This window comes from Diceros bicornis, chromosome 6, assembly GCF_020826845.1.
Source record: "Diceros bicornis minor isolate mBicDic1 chromosome 6, mDicBic1.mat.cur, whole genome shotgun sequence".
Taxonomy (NCBI): domain Eukaryota; kingdom Metazoa; phylum Chordata; class Mammalia; order Perissodactyla; family Rhinocerotidae; genus Diceros; species Diceros bicornis.
In genome coordinates this window covers 88,654,458-88,673,907 of record NC_080745.1, presented here as the reverse complement: position 1 = coordinate 88,673,907, position 19,450 = coordinate 88,654,458, and the positions used below count along the sequence as shown (strand labels likewise).

General features: G+C 44.0%; 1 protein-coding gene across 1 annotated transcript in view; it reads left to right on the top strand.

The window, feature by feature from the left end:
- The window catches only part of ADAM12 (ADAM metallopeptidase domain 12), a 130,397-nt gene that overhangs the window by 52,663 nt on the left and 58,284 nt on the right, over positions 1 to 19,450 (top strand). Inside the window, exon 9 of the mRNA XM_058544398.1 lies at positions 3,374 to 3,522. Within this exon, the coding sequence (XP_058400381.1) occupies positions 3,374 to 3,522 (149 nt within the window). The remainder of the gene's footprint in view (positions 1 to 3,373; positions 3,523 to 19,450) is intronic.

The window sequence follows — 19,450 nt, the reverse complement described above, 5'->3', positions numbered from 1 at the left end:
GGGACTGTTTATAAAATGCTTCAAGTTGCACACAGGAAAGGTGAGTGTGTAAAAATAGCTCAGTGGAGGCAAGCCTGCCCCTTTTATGGAGAAAAAGTTTCAACTGGGATTTTGGTCAAAGCATTCCAATCCAGGAATTCCTCCCCGCATTGGATGAGCCAGGGCACTGGGGTTGCCCTCGTCACTCCACTTGGGTGAGACTGTGGTCTCGCCAAACATTACTGTTAGAATGGTTTTTTGATGGTTCTGCCTCCAGGCCCAATAGCCAAAAGTCTGAGGTTTTTAACTATTTACCACTGCAAATGCTTTACGTACCTCCTAGCCAGTGTCCAATTTGTCTTTATAATAACCTTGTTTTTGGAAGGCAAAGACTTAGGTTTATTGTTTTACAGGGATAATTTTGTCATATATGGGCTGTATATGTTTGTAAAAGGAAGTAGAAATGGGAAAACTCTTTGGGACTTGTTTCTTATGAATCGAAGAGGGAGGTAGCTTGTTAGGCTGCCCAGCAGGGGACTCCCGCTCCACTCCATCAGATAATTAAAGGAAGGGTTTTAATTCTGGTCAGGACAGCTGGTGCTATCCCTGCTCTGAAAATGTAGTGTCCCCTTTGCACCAGCTCTCAGACAAGGAGTATCCTCAGAGATCATTCCACCATTTTCATTAAACAAACAGAACTTTACCCTTCCAAGAAACCGTGAATTCTTCCACATTTTTCAAACAGAACGTTTGTGAATATTCTGTTGTATTAAAGTGCGGAAGGAGTAATGTTCTGCTGACTATTATTTTCTCTCTCCACATACTGCCCAACCTAATCTTCTTAGTGAATATACACAATGAATATTTTCTTCTTCTCTGGGCAGTGTTGGTAATTCATGTAAACCTGTACTAATTTATAGGCTAGAGAGGCTGTTTGGGGGGATGGCACCCGCTCATTGGATTTCTGGCTTGAACAGGCTACCCTCTGGTTTTTTTGAACCTGGAAGCCGTGTATGTGATCTCCACCATGGAAATCATCGGAAAGTCTGGTTTTCATTGGTGCCAGGTTAATTTCAAGTCAGATCCCAACTGTATTCTTGCAGAGCAGCCTGTGACGTTTTAAGAGGGAATAATTTTCTGTTTCATGGTCAGTTGCTACTGACTTTGCCGCTTAAAATTGGCATGAATATTTTTTAGAGCTAAGACTGAATTCCTCATAAGCGTGGCGAGTTCTGCTGCTGCGGGGTGCTTAAGCCTTCTTATAACCAATCTGATGATATTAAGTGGCTTTCTTCAGTTCATATCCCTTATTCTGTTTCCATACAAGCATTTTATCAAGATTCTTTCCTTAAAAGCAATAGGGAAGCCTAATTTTTTTTGAATGGATTAAATGTGGCAAATATAAACAAATATGTGTACTGCAATAAGAATCGAGTCAAGGCCAAAGTTAATCAACAGGAAGTATGTTGGACCGACTTGGCCGTGGTTAGGATCATCCTTAGACCCATTCCCTGCTAACTCCACATGTAAGAGAAGCATCAAGCTGGGTGAAAAGGCCACAGCTCCTTTAATTTCTATAAAACTCATTAGATAAGCAAGATCAACATCTTGACCAGATCTAAAACTTCTAGACTAACTCTATCGTGTCTCTAAAGTTAAATTCATGGGTCTTACACGTGACCATGCCTCATTCAAGGACTCACAAATCTGAGAGGAAGGAAGTCATGTAGTAAGGAAGCAGAATTCCTAACCAGATTGAAAATGAGTTCTGGTACTGTTTCTCTATTTGTTCAAGATGGGGCAAATCATTAATTTTAGTAGCTTAAAGCCATGCCTTTGTATCTAACCGGACTAAAACAGTCTTGGTTTGGGGACAATGCCATGAATGAAGAGGTAGGGTTTTTTCTTATTACAAGTATAAACTGTTTATCAGGGTCTCTTATGAGACATTCAAGACATTCTGTTTATAATCATCTCTGCGTGAAAGAATGTAAAACAATGTGAGAATTAAAAGCAAAACCAAGATATTCAGTGATACAAAAGAATCAGATGTAGAGTAGTTTTTTAAGGGTGAATTCCTTGAATTTTGTGCCAAAGCACGCTAAATTCAGTCCTCCACATTCTTAGATTGACTACATTCTCTTCGCCAGCATGTGTTATTCTTGAGAATTGATTTCCTGAAACATTTGTGAAGCTTCCTACAAAAGGAAACTGTAAAATCTAAACAAAGTAATTTATTGGGAATTTCATCTATTCTAAGAATAACTTGGTTCCTTGAAGTGCCATTCTTTTCTTAGATTGAGGGCTAGCGAGAGAGGCAGCTGCAGCTGTAACCACCTACAAATCTATACAATCTGATATGGACACACCATTGTCAAGAGGCCCCACAAAGCTTACTTGTATCAGGAATAATGCTTTCTCTAAAACACAGTATCACTGTTTCCTGGAAGCCTTTTGGAAAACCTCTTATCTCTTTCCTGAGTAGCACAAAGCAGGATTCAGATAAGGTATGTTCATTACTCCGTGGTGTGGAGGTCTTTTCAGAAACACCATTCATGGGCATGATTTCTGCAAATCACATTCACTAATTAACTAACTAATTTTAGTTTGTTAAAGTTAAGTCACAGTATTTTTTTAGTTAATTTCTAATATCATTTAACCAAGCCATCCATGCGCTCTGCCAAGTAAGGGGGGGCCAAGCAGTGCTTGCTGAATGGATGAACCACTTTCCCAAACCAAGCAAAAGGTTGAGTGAACCCCCTGCAGCAAAAGTCAGAGAATCAGGGCACCTCCATCCATTTCCAAAATCTACCTGACAATACAAAGGGCCAGCCAAATGAGGCACAGCTGGATTACAGTCTTAGTTCAATGGGTCTTCAAACAGATTACTCAATGTGGTTAGCTTTTCTTGTGAATTATTATGAATTTTCCAACTATCCTTCTCTGCTAAGCAGACAGGAAGAGGCATGCTCAGTAACAATTGCTCAGGTCTTACTTAGAATGCCACGAAGTGTGCTTCCCCTTACCAACTTTGTATCAGCATCATCTAATCCAGGATAAAATGGGAATTTTATTACTCATGAAGGAATGAGATGGTTCTTCCTATGAGGTAGGACAACTTTTTGCTTCGTTCAATACAAAGGTGTTTTCCGAGAGATTGTAGGAAACAGGATGGAGATGATTGCCTTGATTATTTCATGTAAAGACACAGGAATCTTACACGTATGCATGAGGTTAAGTTTGAACTAAATAATGGGGCTCTATGTTGGTTCCTTATAGGGGAATGGATTCAGTCAAATGTTAATGAAAGGTAAATGTCTGGGAGAAGAGGGAACTGGGAAATAAGGCCAAGGAGATGTGAACTATACATGTATGCTCTTATGTTTTCTTTGAGGACCATTCAGACAGCCCCCTTGGTGCGGCTGTGACCCTGGCACATGAGCTGGGCCACAATTTCGGAATGAACCATGACACCCTGGAGAGAGGCTGTAGCTGCAAGATGGCTGCCGATAAAGGAGGCTGCATCATGAACCCTTCAACTGGGCAAGTACTGATGCTCCCAGCTGCTATTGAAGTCAGGCACAGCTTGACATGCATATTGGGAAACAGCTAGGCAAAAAGTTCCCTGGTTTTCTGGCCAGAGCACCCATGGAAGCTTCTGGAAATAAATTCCTTCCCAAGTAGCAAGAGTGAACTGTGCTACTCTGAGAGAGTCATAGGCCACCAGATTACAATGCCACATGGCATGAGGACTGACCTCTTCCCTAAGAAGTGGTAGGGATGGACGCTGTCCTTGTTTAGAAATTGTAAATTATCCTACAAGCCCAGCAGGTGTTTTTTGTTTGTTTATTTGTTTTTTGTTGATGTCATAATAGTGTATAACATTGTGAAATTTTAGTTGTACATTATTGTTTGTCAGTCACCGTATAAATGCATCCCTTCACCCCTTGTGCCCACCTCCCAACCCCCTTCTCCCTTGTAACCACCAAACTGTTCTCTCCATCCGTGTGTTAGTTAATCTTCCACATATGAGTGAAATCATGCACTGTTTGTCTTTCTCTCTCTGGCTTATTTCACTTAACATAATACACTCCAGGTCCATCTATGTTGTTGCAAATGGGATGATTTTGTCTTTTTTATGGCTGAGTAGTATTCCTTTGTATATATATACCACATCTTCTTTATCCAATCATCAGTCAAGGGACACTTGGGTTGCTTCCACTTCTTGGCTATAGTGAATAATGCTGCAGTGAACATAGGGGTGCATAAGCCTCTTTGGACTGTTGATTTCAGGTTCTTTGGATAAATACCCAGTAGTGAGATAGCTGGGTCATAAGGTATTTCTATTTTTAATTTTTTGAGGAATCTCCATACTGTTTTCCATAGAGACTGCACCAGTTTGCATTCCCACCAGCAGTGAACAAGGGTTCCCTTTTCTCCACAACCTCTCCAACATTTGTTGTTTTTTTGTCTTGGTCATTATAGCCATTCTAATGGATGTACGGTGATATCTTAGTGGAGTTTTGATTTACGTTTCCCTGATGATTAGTGATGTTGAACATCTTTCCATGTGCCTATTGGCCATCTGTATATCTTTCTTGAAAAAAATGTCTGTTCATATCCTCTGCCCATTTTTTGATCAGGTTGTTTGTTTTTTTGTTGTTCAGTTGTGTGAGTTCTTTATATATTATGGAGATTAACCCCTTGTCAGATATATGATTATATATACTTTCTGCCAGTTGGGGGGTTGTCTTTTCATTTTGATCCCCAGCAGGTGTTTTTTATTTGAGCCTACCGCTCCAGCGCCCCAGCCATCTGAGGGCCTGGTAAACCCACTGGGCAAGGTGGGTCTCATGTCCTTCAGAGGGTGCTGGGTAGGAGGTGCTTCTTCCCCGGGCTTGGTCTAGGGCACATCTGAAGTGTGTTAGGACCTTGGGGATTCATGGTGTTCCCACCTCTGATACCGCATCACCTTATCAGGTCTGAGAGGCTTACATGAAGTGACTTTTCTGTTTCAGTAAATTGTGTTGTTCCTCCTTATTTAATGCCTTTCTGAAACTCAGGACTTGGTTCACCCGGAAAAAAAGGAAGACAGTTTCATTATTGGAGCATTCAAATGAGGTAAAAATAGATGTGATTTGGAGTGATTACAGATTCTGATGTGTTCTGATACCTTGAAGGGCCCATCCCAAACTAGACTGTGGTGCTAACATACGAGGATTTTCATTAGTAAAGGAAAACGCGCACTTGCTGCAATACCATAATCTTTTTTTGTACATTGAAGCCTTCCCAACACTTATCTTCATGGCACTTCCCAGGCTGAGCCTGCTCTCTGGGTTTCCTGAAAGGAAACAGTGGGAGCAAGAAGCAAGGCTGACCGGCAGCCCCAAGACAGGCCTTCATGAAGACCTGCTGGCCAAGGGGCAGTCACGGTGTGAGGGAGGACATCTGCCAAAGAGGGTTAAAAGTCCCGGAAGAGGGATGCATTGTTACAGAACGTGGTTATGCTTTTGCAAGCGATAGCCTTGTGGGCCTCCTGTCAAATGGCTTGTAGGGCATCACGTTGCCCCTAAAACAAGGACTGGCAGAACTGCACAGCTCACATCGTAGGCATGGTCCTTCGTGTGAGCTGTGGGTGAGGCATCTGATTACAGCAAGTGACTGCTTCTTCCACCCATCACCACCATCAGCCAAAGCCTTCAGGGGGCGTCTTTTTTGCTCTTGGTTCTGTCTTAAGCACAATTCATGGGAGTTAGTGAGACCTAGTAGAGGAACTTGCTCTCTGAGTCTGTGATGACAGAAGCTAAGGACCTGAGCCCGAAGTGAAAGTCTCTTAGGCCAACACCAACAGGAAATGAAATATTGCAAAACTCCAGATACTAACAAGTGGAGGTCCCCAAAGGGAAGCAGGTTACTCTGAGAAGTAGTGTGCTCCTTACCATTTAAAGTCTACAGGCAGAGGCAGAATAACTGGTGGTTGGGCATTTGGGGCAAAGAATTCCTTCTTAGGGTGTGACGTTGTCCAGTGGCTTATGAGCATCCTCTGTTTTCAGTATTCCACCAGCCCAGACAGAGCCCAGCATCACTGGCCAGGATGCTGTGTGAACCTCAGAGAATGAGGTTGGTAGAAAGTTGACGTGCAACTGAGTGATCTCCGTGCTTTCTTGTTCTTGATGAACTCAAAGTGGCCACAGGAAATTCATTCTGTGCTTAATTTCCCTGATTATCAAACAGATATAAACATATCAGCCTATATGCCTCCAGAAATGGTTCTCAGTCATGAAGAAGATTATATTGTTAATGGTTTTGAACTCTTGATAAAAAAGACCAATGAAAGAGAGGAAAATCTAGATTGGGAACATTAGACTGGGATTGAAGAGACCTGGAAACACCAGTCTGACACCAACTGTTTTTGGTAATACAGGCAACTTAGTAACCCCTCTGGCCTTTATGTTTCTCATTAGTAAAATGAGTGAGTCAACCTTTATCCTCCCTTCCTTCCTTCCTTCTGTGCATCCATCCATCCATCCATCCATCCATCCTTCCATCCATCCATCCTTCCGTTCACCCACCCATCCTTCCACTTATTTCTTCACATACTAAATAAATATTTTTGACCCCTGTGCTTATTGTTGTGAGGAATGCACAGATGAGGAAGACCCTATAGCTCTAAAAATTATGTGATTCTGGAGACACAATAGCAAGGCATACTTTCTCTTACTCTCTATAATTTTGTGTAAAGCTCTTCAAATTGGAAAGTCTTCATGACAGTGTTTAAGGATACAAGTCAAATTACCCTGGAGATGTTTAAAAATCATAGGTAGAAATGGTATTGTTAAGAGCTCAGCAAATCATTTAAAAGGCTTCTTTTTTTTCGTAACAGGAGTTTGCTCATAGCCTTCACTTGATTTATACCTTATTAGTGATTTCTAAGTTTTCTCTTTTGCTGAGCTTGTGCTTTTGTGTAAGTCTTTTCTATTTGGTTCTCATTTATGATCCCACATTCCTGTCCAGAGAGTAGTGTTTTTAATTTTCTCATATGGAAAGAAACTTCCTAAGCAAGTGGGTGAATTAATCACAAAAGCCCACAGCGAGGGGGAGGTCAAGCGGCCCACTCACCCCTCAGTCATCCATCACCCATTGTAGAATTTCCAGGCTGCTTTTAATCTCCACGATTATCTCAACATGGTCATTCTCTTACCTCATAGGGTCCCCATGAGGGTGGGAGAATGGATTAAATGAGATCATGTGTCTTTGTAAGTTGTAAATCACTCCACAAGTGTACAGTGGTATTATTATTATTTAGCTCCCAGGGACGTTGGAAATATTGAAAAGTTAAAGGCCTTTTTCAGAATTCCTGCTTATAGTTGCTGGAAAACACTTCCAGTGCGATGTAATGGTCACCCAGCAATGCACCCACAGTTTCTGTGTGAATGGCTCATTTTAAACTGGCCCATGTCCAAACACCAGCCCTCCTCCTGACTTCCCCCCACTGCTGATTTAGGCATGAGTGGCAAATGTTAAAACTGTTATTTAAGTCTTAGCCCCAAAGGGGACTCGCAAAGAGATGCATCAGTGACTGCTTTAATGATATTAAAATCTCCCAGAATCGGAAAGAACCAGGCGTTACAGATGGTTTAAAGGGGGAAAGTGTGTCCCTTAATATATATACCTTGTTTATTCTTTATCAAAACGTTCCAGAATCCTAACTCTGAAAACGTTCACCAAGTGCCATCATTGACAGTTGGACCCGAAGACCTGAAAATACTAGGAATGAGTGGAGTCCTTTTAAATACGGGCATTGTGATTTCAGTTGCCTGTTACAGGACTGGTCAGAGGCGATTTCCTTATGGCTTGTATCATCCGTTACCACGCGTCTTTGAGTGTGTATGAGAGTGTGTGTTTTATGTCTTCGGATGGTTAACATTAAGACCTGTCTTGGAAATTACTCTTTGGCAAAAGCAGTATCTGACGATTCGTGTGGGAGTTGCAGCTCAGTTGAGTCCATCCATTAATGAGCTTCTTGGAGCATTTGGTCTTAGGGGGTTGAGAACTAAGTATGCCACATTTATGGGAGTAAGAAAAATGTGAATAATTTGAACACTTTGGGAAAAGAATATTTAGCATAATAGTAAATGTCACTTCCTAGAGTGAGGGAAAAAAAGCAGTATTAACATTCAAAAATTACTCGCACAGCTTCCCTTATTTATTGCAGACAGTTTTCTGTTGAAGTGAGAGCTGGAGTCCTAGAGCCATCTCATGAGGGAGCTCAGCTCCTGCGTCTTGTCATGCACTGTGGTAGATGTTGGGGTTACGGCCGTGAACATGACACACTCGTTTCTTCCTTCACGGAACTTGCATTCTAGTGAGGAAGACAGAACTGAAAAGCAGTAAATAAAACAAGTGCAGATTTGAAGGAGTGCTGTGAAGGAAGCGAATGGAGAAGATGAAAGAGACACGTGGGCTGGGGGACCCAACTTTAATTGGGGGTGTGGGGAAGATCTCTGTGTGAAGGTGACATTTAAGTGAAGATCAGAAGGAAGAGAGGGATAGAGAGCCTGCAGAGATCCTGGAAGGACGTGACCTGGGGTGGAGGGGACACCGTGCACAAGGGCTCTGAAGGGGGCAGTGTTGCTGACGGGAGGTCAGTAGTTTGTCAGGCTGGGTCAGAATGGGGGTGATGGCCCGGAAAGGTGGCGCTGGTGCTGCTGGGGAGACAGGAGGACTCTGAGGAAGCGGAGCCCAGTCTGCTGCAGTGGGAGCACGGCTTCCTCTCCAGCGCAGTGAGAAGTCCCTGGAGGGTTTTAGGCAGGGCAGTAATATTATCCAATGTCTCTTTTAAAATTTCTTCATTTTTAAGATGATCACATAGCATCCGAGCTATTGTAGCTTGCCAAATTAAGGGGCTTACTCTCTGTAAAAAAAAAAAAAAGGCAATATATAAACTCTAGTTTTATTTTAGTGTGATTAACAGGCCTTAGGAATCCGTTAAGAAGGATCCTGCATTCGCATCCTAGGCAGTGTGTCACTCCACAGCCCCCCACAGTCCCCGCCCCTGTCTAGTGTATGGGACATAAACGGTGCTTTTCTGTTTAGGATTTCACTTTGCTTGTCCTACCATAAGCATCATCTAAGGACTCTACTTCAACGAGCCGCGGAAAAGCACTTTCCCTCTGTGTGTGTATCTGAAAGGAGTCACTGCCGTGGTTCTCATGCTGATGCTGAGATTAGGGGTTTGGGGCTGTTCTGGTTTTGTTTAGTCCAGACTGGTAAATGGCTCCTAAGCAAAGAATGTGCTCCCCGGTTGCCAACGGAGAATGGAGAACAGCATATTGAGCGCCCAGGATAATGCGGCTGAGAGAATAAGTGAATGAGGGTTACCCCTTGCTCTCCAGGGGTGTAAATAGTTTGCAGTAAGCTGAGGTTGGAGGTTCAGGAATAACATCTACAACTAGATCAAATAACCATATTTAAGGAGGAGGCATTGCCATTCTACTTACTCAGAAGTTGGTATAATTGGCTTATTCAATTCCATTTAATTCAACTCAGGAAACATTCATTGCATACCTACTTGCTACACAGCTGTCTGGATGTGGAACACATCTGGATGGCCTCCACCCAAGTTCAACCTTCTCTAATGAAAACTGAGAAGACATCTGCCCTGCCTCTGACTCAGGACAAGCCCGCTGCAGGAAATCAGGTTAGGCGACCAAGCATAGCAAAACCACTCATTTACTCAACCAATCTTTGCTGTGTACCTATGTGCCAGATCCCAAGGAGCAGGGCAGGAGCATAGACACAAAGGCAGGAACCTGGCCTTCTAGGAACTCATATTGTGGTGGAGGTGACAGGCAAGTGGTGATTACAGACTGGAAGCTCAGGGCTCTGATAGGGGACGTTTTTGGATGCCATGGGGCTCTCACAGGCACCTGTTTACACAATTTTTAAATGTAACCTAATACCATTTCATACCTTTTTAAAAATGACCAATAATTCATTGTGAAGAAGAAGCAAAAGTTGGAAGGGGTGGTGGGCAGGGAAGACGTTCTGGAATAAAGTCCAGTCTGAGCCAATCCCTGAAGAATTGAATGGGGTTAGGCAGACTCTCCTTGAGAATTCTTAGCTCATATTGTGGGAAAACTAGATTTCTTTTTTAGAAGGCCTCTATCTGAAAATGTGTTTCAAGAGCCTAAAATAAACTGTATCTTTCAGTGAAAAATTCCCCCAGAGTTTTGGATGTGGTAGGAATTGATAGAAATTCTATGTATCTGGAAAGTCTATACTCTTCGTAGAACTTGCTTTCTTGAAAATCAGTGCAGAATACATATAATTAAAACTTACCCCCTTTTGAACTCAGAGGAGCTATATGAGATCATGGAATACATTTATCATAAAGGGATTTTTCAAGAATGGGATCAGAGGAAATTATTTCCCCATATCAGCTCTTCATTTGAAGGTGATTTTTTTTTTTTTTGGTGAGAAAGATTGGCCCTGAGCTAACATCTGTTGCCAGTCTTCCTCTTTTTGCTTGAGGAAGATTGTCACTGAGCTAACATCTGAGCCAATCCTCCTCTGTTATGTATGTGTGATGCTGCCACAGCATGGCTTGATGGGCAGTGTGTAGGTCCACACCTGGGATCTGAACCTGTGAACCCCGGGCCACCAAAGCGGAGCGTGCAAACTTAACCACTACGCCACAGGGCCAGCCCCTGATTATTTTTTTCTTAATGAAAAGTTTAAGAAAGTCTTCACTTCCTTCTTCAAAGTGTAGGGGAAAAAGTGGAAATCTTGATCCAAGGAGAAAAATAAAGGAGGAGCAGCTACAAAATGAGGAACTCTAGTAACATTAAAACACTGTTGGTCAGAATCCATTTAATTATCCAGCCAGAGTAAATTGTTGGCTGCGTCCCGACATTATCATGAGGAGGAAATGAACTGGCAGGGGAGATTCTTGACAACAGTTCAAGAGGGCACATCAATAGAGAGCATGTTCTTGTTTCCTCTCCGTATAATTGGATAGTGCTCACTGGAAAATGAAGGAATTTGTCTACAATTAATGCAGAGTTGGAATACTAAAAGTCACTGCCCAAAGGCATGGTAGAATTGTCCTCCCCTCTTAAGCTGGACTCAAAACAGAGGTCAAGCTAGGGAAACGGGTCTGCCCAGCTACAGTTCCTTGAATATCCAGTTCGGGGGAGATGAATGTAGGCAAACTTGACTTTGACCCTAAAGGATTGCATTTGGGATGTCCTGTTTCATCCGTAAACTGTGTGAGGTGGGTATGATTATACCCATTATAAAGATAAGGGAGCGGGGCCAGCCCCATGGCTTAGCGGTTGAGTGCACGCACTCTGCTGCTGGCAGCCCGGGTCTGGATCCCGGGCGCGCACCGACGCACCGCTTCTCCGGCCATGCTGAGGCCGCGTCCCACATACAGCAACTAGAAGGATGTGCAACTGTGACATACAACTGTCTACTGGGGCTTTGGGGGGAAAAAAGGAGGAGGATTGGCAATAGATGTTAGCTCAGGGCCAGTCTTCCTCAGCAAAAAGAGGACGATTGGCATGGCTGTCAGCTCAGGGCTGATCTTCCTCACAAAAAAAAAAGGAAGCTGGAGCTCAGAAAAATTAAATGAATTGCCCAAGTATAGAAGCCACACGACGTAAGGCCAAGTCACTGGGAGCCACGCTCCTGCCTTTCCACCTTTGTGTTACTTATCTCAAAAATTTGCAGCAGCTATAAACCTCAGGAAGAGGAGAAAGGCATCGATCCTGGGGTCCTGGTCAAGGAAAACCATGCTCAGCTTCCAACTGCAGGCTTCCAGGGAGTTCCTTGCAGCAAGACTGGGAATGAGAAAGGCAGCCGTGCAGTCAGCCCCCCTGGTGTGATTGCCACGTGGGCGTGGCCACCAGTGTGTTTGCCATGTTGGGGCTTCTTGTGAGGACTGAAACCTTCTCAGTACGGACCAGCATCCCTGTGCAACTTCTGGGAAGCAGGAAGACTACCCCATTTTTAAGCCATTTAGTTCTTCAAACCTCCTTCAACTTATGTTACAACAGCAGAGAATTATTTCCTGTCATTGCCCATTAATCCAGCATTTTCCTTGTGGTAGAACATGTGTGAAAACATTACAGTTGAAATTCTGCCAATCCCTCCCCTCCCCCCATACACACACTCTTGGTGGCTTCCTCCTCTCTCCATGATATGTGGCACGGAGGCCGCAGTGTGAGGTCAAGGGTAAATTCTGGGCCTCTCTGCAACCAGCAATATCCGGAAGGATCCACTTTAAGCTCCACTGGGCCAGGAATTTTGTCTGTTTTGTTCATTGCTGAATCTCCAGCACCTAGAACAGTACCTAGCACATAGTAGAGTTCAATAAATTCTTCTTGACTGAAAGGATGGATGGATGGATGGATGGACGGATGAATGGGAAGATGATGGATGGGTGGATGATAGATGGGTGGATGGGTGGATGAGTGGGTTGATAGTGGATGTGTAGATGGTGGTGGGTGGGGGGATGGATGACTGATGGATGGTGATTACAGCACAATCAGATGTGTGCAGAGTGAGGCCATCTCTTCACCTTTTGTGTAATGGCAACACCTCTGGGGGGAAGATTCTGAGGTCGTCGCTTTTACACTATCTCTAGCATTTGCTGCAGCATTACCATTTTCGTTTATCGTTTATCTCGTCATTCCACAATGGATTTACAACAGCCTACAAGAATAGATCCAACACAATAAATGGAAAAACAAAAATAAAATAAAAAAGAATAAGGGCTGAGAAGCTCCAAGTAAATAGGTGGCCGAGTCCCTTGCTTTTTTTGTAATACTCCATGGCAGACAGGGTGACAGGAGCAATTTGCTTTCAAAAAAGCAGAGTGCTTCCAGAGTGGCTTCTCCTGAAAGCCTTTGCTTGATTTAGCTAAAGTAGAAGGAGAGGGGTCCAAAATATAAACACTGAAAGTAGTTGTAAGAATAAGACCCCTTAGACCTCATAGACCGCTCTCCGGTTTACAAAGAATGTTCACATCTCCTTTTTCATTTAATCATCACAGCCCTAAGAGGAGAGGACAGACACAATCACCTCCATTTTACAGATGAGAAAACTGAGGTTCAGGAAGGCCCCACAGTTGGTCAAGATCAGACTCAAGATGTCAGCCTACAGCTCCTGGCTCCTCGCCCCTGGCCCATTCCTTGGCCCCTCACCAGGTGTCTGTGAGCAGAGAAGCCTTTGGTTTCCCATCACTGACAGAAGCGAGGGGGGAGTTCTGGTTGCCTTGATTGCAACCTCAGCATCAGGAGCTCAGTGAGGCAAGAACAGGGCCTGTACGGACGTCAGCCCTCATTGTGGCTTGGAGGTATCTACCATGAGCACTTTTTCCATCACATTTGATTACAAGTGTCTTCCTTGCGGGGCTGGCCCCGTGGCTCAGCGGTTGAGCTCTCGCGCTCCCCTTCAGTGGCCCGGGGTTCGCAGGTTCGGATCCCAGGGGGCACACCGATGCACCGCTTGTCAAGCCATGCTGTGGCAGCATCCCGTATAAAGTAGAGGAAGATGGGCACGGATGTTAGCCCAGGGCCAGTCTTCCTCAGCAAAAAGAGGAGGATTGGCAACGGATGTTACCTCAGGGCTAATCTGCCTCACACACACAAAAACAAGTGTCTTGCTTGCTATAGAATTGCAAGGGGGCAGAAGCCACTGGCATGATCTCTGCAGGTCTGTCTACTCGGGTAGGAAGAAAGGGCGGAGTTATCTCAGAAGTGTCACCTGTCCCCTATTAACCTCTGGATCTGTTTATGTCTACCAGAGCCACATCCCCGACGAGCCCCATACAGAGACAGTGGCCTTTTCCTGTAATGAAGCTGAGAGCCTTGTCTAAGATGCTGCCTCTGATGGCTGGGGTCCCTTTAGTGTGGTGCTGGGTCTCCTGCCCTCGAGTGCCCTCTCAGTTCTGGGTTTAGAGGAAACAGCCATCAGAGCACAGAGGTGAGAGGTCACACTTCCTGTGACCTTTGTGTAGAGGCCTCCTGTGCACCTCAACTGACCAGAGCTCAGTTGGTATCTTTCTTTATTAAAAATTCTTGGAAATTACATTTGCACTTTAATTGGTTTCCAGAGAGGAGGAGCAGAGGTCAAAGTTCACATGTTAAAAACATGAATTGTGTGCCGCAGATGGCTACATTCTGGGCCCCAGGTGTTTGCTATTAACAATGGAAATGTCCTACTAAGGACATTTTTGATTATTCGCTTCTGGCCTGGTGGTTTCCATCACCGTCTGCGGCCCATCTGGTGGGCCCACTGGGTCAGCATTTGGTCCTAATGCAGATACGTTTTATTCCTGGAGTTGGCGCAAGGATGAATCCTTCCTGTAGGCTTGCCCTGGGTCCCGGTCTGTTGTGTGAACCAACATGCTCAGTGTCATGCCCATGCACCCCTGGCTGGGCAGAGTGTGGACTCAGGTCTGCTTCCATCACCCATCACGCCCCAGGCAAGTCGTCCGGTAGAGTCACGCTGCTTTCCAGGTGGAGACCGTTTCCTCTGCCCACAGCTTGTTAGGACCCAAACGGGCTCACAGCCTCGCTCAGAGGTGTACATTCTGGCCCGTGCTTGACCTCTGGTGTGCTGGATAAATCTCAACACCTGGCTTTGTTTTCCATCACACATAAGACATTCAGGGAGGTACTTGAAGATGAACTTGGAGAAACATGCAGGACCTTGGGGTTCGCTTTTCCCTGCACCTGACTCCAGGGAGCTCGAGGCACCTGGGCAGCTGCCCATCTCCTCCATTGATGCTAATGCTCCTGGCTCAACCGTTTGTGCCAGGTCATGCCTGGGGCTGCCCTGGGGCCCTTGCCCTGGGGGTAACACCTGGAAGCCGCTCCTGGAGGCCTCCTGAGTGCCTCCACAGAGGCAGTGTGGCAGTGGGAAGAACACTGGCCTTCAGGTCAGAGAGCTGTGTTTTATTCCTGACTCTGGACCCACATGACTGTGGCCTCAGTTTTCTCATCTGTAAAATAGGAATGATATAATCTGACTCACAGGGGTGACAATGAGTGAAAATGCCCACCAAGCTTCTGTCCATGTCAGGGGCTCCCTAAAGAATGGTAACTGCTCTTAATATTTACACTCATCCTCCCTGACATGCAAGGTGAGATGAAGTCAAAGGCCCCTGAAGTGAGCTGACCTCCCTGAGCTACACCTCCGTCCTGCCAGGCTGCTGAGGACAAGGTGAGTCACTGCTGGTGCAGACCCCACTGCCCGGCCCTGACAGGACATTCTTCTTGGTGGCACCTAAATTCTGTGCATGGTAATTGCAAGTTTTATTCCTGGGCATAATTCTGAAAACTTAAAAATTTTTCTGAAGATGGCCCTAGAATTTTTGAGTTGAAACTTGGCCACACCCAGTCCATCCCAACTGTGACCCCTTGCACCCTCTTGCTGTTAGTGGGCCTCATGCTATCCTAGGAAAAGAAGATGGTAATGATGTGGGGCTTGCACTCCTGGAGGGGCCAGGAGTATGTAGAACTGCCTCTGAACTGTGAATTATTGTTTGTCTTTGAAAAAGGTCTCCCAGCTAGTTGTGGAATTAGTGATGAACGAGAGTCATGAGATCGTGTTCCCAGAGAGTGGAGGCCAGGTCTGATCTATTGTGGCCATATTCCACTCTGAACTCGGTGCCTGGCCTTGGCTGTCAAGTAAGAGGATGGTCTACCTGGAGGGTGCTCACGTGTCACGAGCTTTGGGAAAGACATTTGGAAAAAGCTTCCAGGAACTGAAAGCAACCGTGGGTGCATGGCGGCTCACAGCCATCAAAACAGCGTTTCTGTTTGTTTTGGTTTTTTTGGTTGTTTATGCTCCTACGTCCGTGTTCTGGTTAAACTGGAGAAAACTCAGCCCTTCCAGAATGGAGCAGGGTCTTGTTGCTCCTTTAGCACCATATATGTATTAAATTGTGGGATCATATTTAACTGCCTGATCATTCCTCTGCCTCCTGAATCATTTTCCTCTCAAGTTTACTTGTACTTGTGGTTTTACAGTTTAAATATTGCTACATTTTGGCTACAGTTATAATAAATTCTGCACCTCATTGGAAATGTTTCTAAGCCCTAGAACGTACAAGGCACTGGCAGTCAGTAATTTGAAATAGCCAAAGTGGCACTCTAAACGAGAAAAAGAAATACACATCTTTTTCATATAAACACTGGTAACTAGCCTCTCACGGTGCTTTGAAGTTAACCGAAGACTTGCACATTTTTTGTTTGAAGCTCTTTGATCCTCATCCTCAGCGTGTGAGGGAGTTGTTGTTGTTCCCATTCTATAGATGTGAAAACTGAGGCTTAGGTCTAAAACTGAGCTTTAGTTTAAATAGATGGGGTGCTCAGACTCACTCTTCCAAGTTCAATTCTTCTCCGCCTCCTCCGTGCCACGTGCCCAGGTAGAGAAGAGCCCCCTGCTGAATCTGTCACTTCTGCTGTCAGGAGAAAATAAAACTCCATTCCAGTCTGCAAAGAGAAATCAGCGGGAAGCAGAGTGTCAGCAACATATTTTCTAAAACTGGTTATCCCTTCACTGTCTAATCATTTATCAGCGGGGGGAAGATGTGAGGTTTTCATTTTTTTCCCCAATCGATTTAAACAGAGAAATCTGGATGGCTTCCCGTCCATCGCCGGTTTCCTGCGACGTTGGCTTTTCCTGTCACACAGTTGTGTCAGCTCCAAGCTGTTTTCAGCAGCTGCCCGGGCTGCTTCATCCCTCTTCCTCCAGTCGCTTGCATTTCTTTCCCACAGTCAGCACCAGGACCGATGTCACCCCCAGACCTTGGAGCTGGGGACCCGGACTCTCTGGGACCCAGCACATGTTTATGAAGGAGGCAGCGGAGTCAAAGGAAACGTCGAGAACAGTGACCTGCGGTCCGGGCAATCAGCCTGATTACAGCTGCTTCCCCTGGCTGTCTAATTTCCAACAAGAAAAGCAGTTGTCTCCGAATCATTCCCAGAGAGCTTCTGCAAGGCAGATAACTCCCGACTTCTACTGTCAAGGTTGATAAATTGGCTTAGTATGATTCACCCCAAGAATATAGCAGTGAAACGCACAATAGGCTCCTGCAAGAAAGGAATTTTCTGACTGCAGATTTGTCAAAGTAAAAGTAACCCCTAATAATGTTTCACTTGGCAGCTTTGTGACGGCTAAAATGGTAAGCTGTGACTGCGTTTATGTTAGGAAGCCTTCAGTGGCATTCTTCCTTTTGAAAGTGGGTTTTGGGAAGGGGGTGGTTTCCAAAATCACCCAGCTGTCTGTTTCATCCACTTTTTATTTCTAACCTTGCATTCAATATGGTAAATTTGCCCCCGTGTCCTTGGTAGTTAAATATTAGAGAAAAAGGCAGATGTGTGTAACAGAAGAGGTCACATCTAGCAGGAGTTTGTCATCCTGGCGCGGTGTCTGAGAGAAATTCTCTGCCTGCCAGCTGAAAATAACCCTTTTTTCTGGGTCCGAAGTATAATCATTTTAAAGCGTCCTGGTGCCAAGGGAAAGTATCGTGCAAAAGAGCTTCTTTTCTGAATAACTCTCCAATTTTATTGCTTTGCACCAGTCTATCATTGCTATATGTCAATTCAATTAGCTGCTGTCCTGACACAGTTGGGATAATTTATGAGAAGTATTAAAAAGCACGTTGTGACGAGCTTGCTGAAAGCTATGGAAGAAACTGAGGGTTGTCTTTTTAAACTACTGGCCATGGCTACACAGGGTCTTTGATGTCATGAGCAACTAAATGGGCCAATTCACTGTTCTTTTCATCAGTACTCCAGGGAATAAAGCTATAAAATAAGCCACGAACAATGTAAGCCAAAGGAAGGCATAATTACCGTACACTAGAGTTTGAAGCAAGAGGGAGGAATGTGCTTCAGAACAGAAACATCACTCTTCACAATCAGAACCTTTCCTGGCACCTTAATTAGCATATAGTGTGATGACTAGTCAGTCAATCTGGTAAAATACTTAAAGATATTTGAAAATTCATTCAAGATTTGAATTTGGCTTTAAGAGAAAGATACTCATGGAATTTTTAGCGCATGTCTAAAATCACAAAGTTTTGTAACTGCTATACATTGGGCTTTTCTTAGGCAATGGAAGCACGGTATAAAACAGAACTGTTTCCAAGTTAAGTGCATGAAAGGTGACCTGTGATGAGCCTGTATTATATTTCTTATTTTTTTTGACACAAATAAGTGTGGATTTGTGCATGTATTATCTTTACAACGTTTGAATTTTAAATCTAGGCCAGTTGTTCCCAAACTTTAATTTTGATAAATCACCTGGAGCATCAGCTGATGAACAGATGAACGAACTGTGGGGTAGTCTTACTTACAGTGGAATATTATGCAGCCATAAAAAAGATGATGTACTAATAGTGCTACAGCACGAATGAACCTTGAAAGCATGATGTTGAGTAAAAGAAAGCAGACACAGGAGGTCACATGTTGTATGACTCCATTTATATGAAATATCCAGAACGGCAAATCCATAGAGACAAAAAGCAGATTAGTGGTTGACAAGGACTTGGGGGAGGGGAGAATGAGGAGTGACTGCTTAATAGGTCTAGGGTTTGTTTTGGGGATAGTGTTCTGGAATTAGATAGTGGTGATGGTTGCACAACATTGTGTGTTCTAAAAGCCACTGGATTTTATACTTTAAAATGGTGAATTTTATGTTATATGAATTTTACCTCAGTTTTTTAGAAAATCACCCAGAGAGCTTGTTAGAATACAGGTTGTTGGGCCCCACCCCTGAGTTTTTCTGATTCGGTAGGTGTGGGTGGGGCCTGAGCATTTGCATTTCTAGTAAGTTGCCAGGTGATGCTGATGCTGGGACCACACTTGGAGAACCTCTGGTCCAGTCGTATGTTGGGTCATGGACGGCTCATCCTTTGTATTTAAATCAGTACATCAAGGTTTATTGGTCACTGTCCACATTTCCAGAGTTTACTACAGGTAATCCAGCGCTGAACTGGAGTCAGTAATGAAACAAATGGGGTTTTTAAATAACTGAATTTGGAGTCAAATCTAGTCTCTGTAATTCTCTGTGAACTTTTAAACAAGTCCCTTCACCTCGTTTGCAAAATGGGAATAATAATAGGTCTTGCTGGATTGTTTTGAAAATTTAAATTTAAAAATAAGAAAGTATAAAAAAGGAAAAAATATTACCATGAGAAAGTGGCCCTCATATCAGCAGGCTCTCAACAAATAGTTATTCCAAAATTATATATAAGTATATAGCAATTAAATGTAATTATGTGCATTATAATTTTATATAATTTTTATATTATTTATAAGGATAAACATGCATGATATATTTATTTTATATATATGTAAATATATCTCTATATTTTATTTATATGGATGGGGAGGCAATGTGGGGAGTGGGTATGTCCACTAGTTGCCTTGGCAGAGGCCGAGCAAGGGGCCAG